Source organism: Volvox carteri, assembly GCF_000143455.1.
Source record: "Volvox carteri f. nagariensis unplaced genomic scaffold VOLCAscaffold_35, whole genome shotgun sequence".
Taxonomy (NCBI): Eukaryota; Viridiplantae; Chlorophyta; class Chlorophyceae; order Chlamydomonadales; family Volvocaceae; genus Volvox; species Volvox carteri.
The window spans coordinates 1,015,079-1,018,668 of NW_003307578.1; the positions used below are offsets into that span (position 1 = coordinate 1,015,079).

At 48.7% G+C, this 3,590-nt stretch overlaps 3 protein-coding genes across 3 annotated transcripts in view; 1 reads left to right on the forward strand and 2 right to left on the reverse strand.

The window, feature by feature from the left end:
• The window catches only part of VOLCADRAFT_105882 (uncharacterized protein), a gene marked incomplete at its 5' end in the record, with an annotated part of 5,412 nt that extends 3,945 nt beyond the window's left edge, over positions 1–1,467 (forward strand). The window contains 2 exons of the mRNA XM_002953241.1: positions 126–252; positions 1,049–1,467. Coding sequence (XP_002953287.1) covers positions 126–252; positions 1,049–1,239 — 318 coding nt within the window. The 3' untranslated portion in view covers positions 1,240–1,467. The remainder of the gene's footprint in view (positions 1–125; positions 253–1,048) is intronic.
• A 295-nt stretch (positions 1,468–1,762) lies between these two features.
• On the reverse strand, positions 1,763–2,626 carry VOLCADRAFT_105883 (uncharacterized protein; the record flags this gene model as incomplete). Its single annotated transcript, XM_002953319.1, has 4 exons — positions 1,763–1,888; positions 1,968–2,108; positions 2,300–2,393; positions 2,526–2,626. The coding sequence occupies 4 exons, from the start codon at positions 2,624–2,626 to the stop codon at positions 1,763–1,765; spliced, it is 462 nt and encodes a 153-aa protein (XP_002953365.1).
• A 903-nt stretch (positions 2,627–3,529) lies between these two features.
• Positions 3,530–3,590, reverse strand: part of VOLCADRAFT_105884 (uncharacterized protein) — a gene marked incomplete at both ends in the record, with an annotated part of 2,461 nt that continues 2,400 nt past the window's right edge. Inside the window, one exon of the mRNA XM_002953320.1 lies at positions 3,530–3,590. Within this exon, the coding sequence (XP_002953366.1) occupies positions 3,532–3,590 (59 nt within the window).

Genomic DNA, 3,590 nt, shown 5'->3' on the forward strand with positions numbered 1-3,590 from the left:
ATCGTTATTTACATGCAGTAAGCGTCACATCGCAGAGTAATATCTGCCTGTGTAACCCGTGATAACAGGGTCTTCACCCGTAATTGTACGTGTAATTGGTTACATGCACCGTAATTTACCTGCAGCACCGTGTAGTATTCACCCGTAATCACTGGGTCTTCACCCGTAATTTTGCGTGTAATTGGTTACATGCGCCCGTAATTCACCTGCAGTACCGCGTAATATTCACCCGTAATCACTGGGTCTTCACCCGTAAGTTTGCGTGTAATTGGTTACATGCGCCCGTAATTCACCTCCAGCACCGCGTAAAATCCACCCGTAATCACTGGGTCTTCACCCGTAAGTTTGCGTGTAATTGGTTACATGCGCCCGTAATTCACCTCCAGCACCGCGTAAAATCCACCCGTAATCACTGGGTCTTCACCCGTAATTTTGCGTGTAATTGGTTACATGCGCCCGTAATTCACCTCCAGCACCGCGTAAAATCCACCCGTAATCACTGGGTCTTCACCCGTAATTTTGCGTGTAATTGGTTACATCCGCCCGTAATTAACCTCCAGCACCGCGTAAAATCCACCCGTAATCACTGGGTCTTCACCCGTAAATGTTCACCTGTATCCTTGTGCTCAAATTACGGGACCCGTAACGTGTTACGGACCCGTAATTTCTGTCAAATTACGGGTGGATTGACCCAAAATTACGGGTAAAATGACCCCCCTTTTCCCAGAGTGATATTGCCATGTAGCATGGAATGACATCATTTAATGAACAGCATGATATATAATCAATCGTTACATTTGGAATGACATGTATCAAATCTCAGTTGTGGGTATCAACCGTTTCCACATTTGTAACACAACCCCTTATACATTATGTGTGGGACAGGCGGGCATATCTACACCGGCGGTCGCTACCAGGTGAAACTCTGTCTACCCAGGTATTTCAGGGCACCCTCATCCAGTCACCCTAGCCGTCTTCTCAATGATTCACTCGGGTACATCTCAGGAGTGCTCCCACCACCGTCATCCAACGACATGTACATCTGCAGACTTAATGGCGGCTGGAGTCCATTCCTGGTCAGCTCTCATGTCAACATTATCCCAGGCCGTTACTGTTCATCAAATAGCGGCACTCTTACCTTCCACCATCGGTAAAACGTTTTACCTTGACTGGTGGCAATCCTGGAACCTCCGGAAGCGTCAGTGTATACACACATGTGTTACCAATGCTGCCTGCTAAGTTCATGACCTATGTATATATGTATATGTACGACACACCAGCACTAGTAGTACTACATGTACAGGAACTTGATGAACAATGCATAACAGCCATAAGGATATTCATACCATGTTATGAACACATGTGTACACAGTGGCTACTTAGCACAGCCTTTCATAAGCCCATGATGCATAGAGGGTTCAATAATTACGTATGGTCTACTACACCAATCAAACTGGCTGCCTTACGGCAGCATGAATTCAAGGCTTTGCAGCCATTTGCAATGGGCAACCATCCATCCTAGTGGGTCAAGCAACAACACCCATCACACAACAGCCTTTTAATACCATGGCTCGAGATATGTACATGTTGTAGCATGCATATGCATGTGCAGAAGGAGCAGGCATGCATGCCAACTCCATCCCGACACATAGGTCAAACATTAATCATGATGCTAGTTAGCAGTATGTAGCAGGCCCTCAATTATACCGACCATCCCTCTGTACTTGTTTCCATGCCCCAGAAGTCACAACTATGTCTAACCCTAAATGTTGTTCCCCTTCAAGGCTGATGATATCTGCTTTGCACTGACGCCCAGGGTATCACATGCCCAGGGCACAGCATGTCTGCCCTTGTCGTTAGCCAGGATGCCCAGAACAGGCCAGGATACCTGCATATATAGGAAGTAATGAAAGCTTGTCAGGATACAGGAACTGCTGGTGGTTAATTAATGTCCTGTCGTTCCTTACTTTATCAAACATGGTCAAGGGGTAGTCCTTGATGGCGAGTGTCTTGGTAGGCTCACGCAGGGTAAATTTTGCACGGTGGTGCAGCCCCTTCATCTTGCCAATGACCAGGATCTCAATGGTGTCCTCAATGGAAACCGATGCCTGCACCACCAAAGAATTAGTAAAACCGGATCCAACTGAGTAATCAGTTGCAGAAAAGGCCAAATTATATGTTGCAAGTTAGAACACAGAGTGTACAGCAATCTGCCATAATATATACTTGCCATGTCACTGAGCACCAAGCCCGCCCCAAGCACTGATGGTGTGCTCGGCTTGTCTTTGGAGCCGCCCACCAGATAGCAGCCAATCGTCTTGTCAGCCAGGTTGTACTTGTTGAGGTAGGACACGTGGCCGCCTGCCGACTTGTACTTGTCCATCTCCTCCAGGCTGTCATCCAGAAGGGAGGCCCAGCAGTAGGGGTCAGCGGGAGCAGCATTTCCTGGGCCCTGCTGCCGTGTTGTCCTGCTGTACTACCGCGGTGCCATCTTCAGCCGTGTCCAGAGTATTATGATTAGGCACCTGGGCACCCTGCTGGGCAGGGGTTGGCTCATCACCTGCAGGGTCATGCATGACATGAATGCCCAGGTCAAATTGTAGGCAAGCAGGAGGGATGATGGCATGTTGAGGAGCAACTGACATTTACCATGCATGCACATATACATAGAGCTTGGGTTCCTGTGTACATACACATGTGCTGGCTAGCGCTATTGCACATGGATTGACTAGGTGCAGGCAGCGGGAGGCATCACATGTCCTGTTGTCTCCATTTATACAAGCATGATGAGGCTAGCAAGTTCACAGTCACGCACCCTTCTCTTTCTGTGTCTTCTTAGCCATGTTGCGGAGGTTCTTCCATTTGTGGTGGAGTGACTTCATCAATTCTTCAGCAACATCCTCCTCGGTTGTGTTTGCCTTGGCCTTAATGCCTACCATGGTGGCGGCACCTTCAGTTCCGCCAAATTTATTAATAAGTTCTGCAATCCGAACCTTCACCTCCTGTGGATTGATAAAAGCATACAACATTACAGGAGGGTGTCTTAGGGTTAGCCCATGCAAATATTTCATCAGGATGTATGATGTGTGAAACAGGGGGGTGTATCTTCACCCATGGCAGCTACCCTGCAAAACCCTGCCTTCCCCGGTATTTCGGGGCACCCTCATCCAGTCACCCTAGTCAACTTCTCAGTGGATCACTCAGGTTCCGCACCCACCACCATTTCCAACGGAATCTACCGGGTTGACAGCGGCCCAACTCCATTCCTGGTCGGCTCGCAGGTTAACTTTACCCCAGGTCACCACCGTCCATCAACTAAGGGGGCAATGTCATCCACCATCGGAAGGACTTTAACCCTAACGGGTATCGATCCCGGGATCTCCCGGGGGCAATGGTCATGCCTTACCAGTGGTGCCAAACCCTCTATGGATGTTTGTTGTGATTAGTAAAGAATCCTGGACCATGACACCTTACCGGGATGTCCTTGAAGTTGGATGCAGACATGATGTCCGAGTGAAACTCCTTCTCAAGCAAGCCCGCCATCTCCTGTGCGGTATGTTTTGTCCTCTTGCTGCAGTCATTGCTTGCAG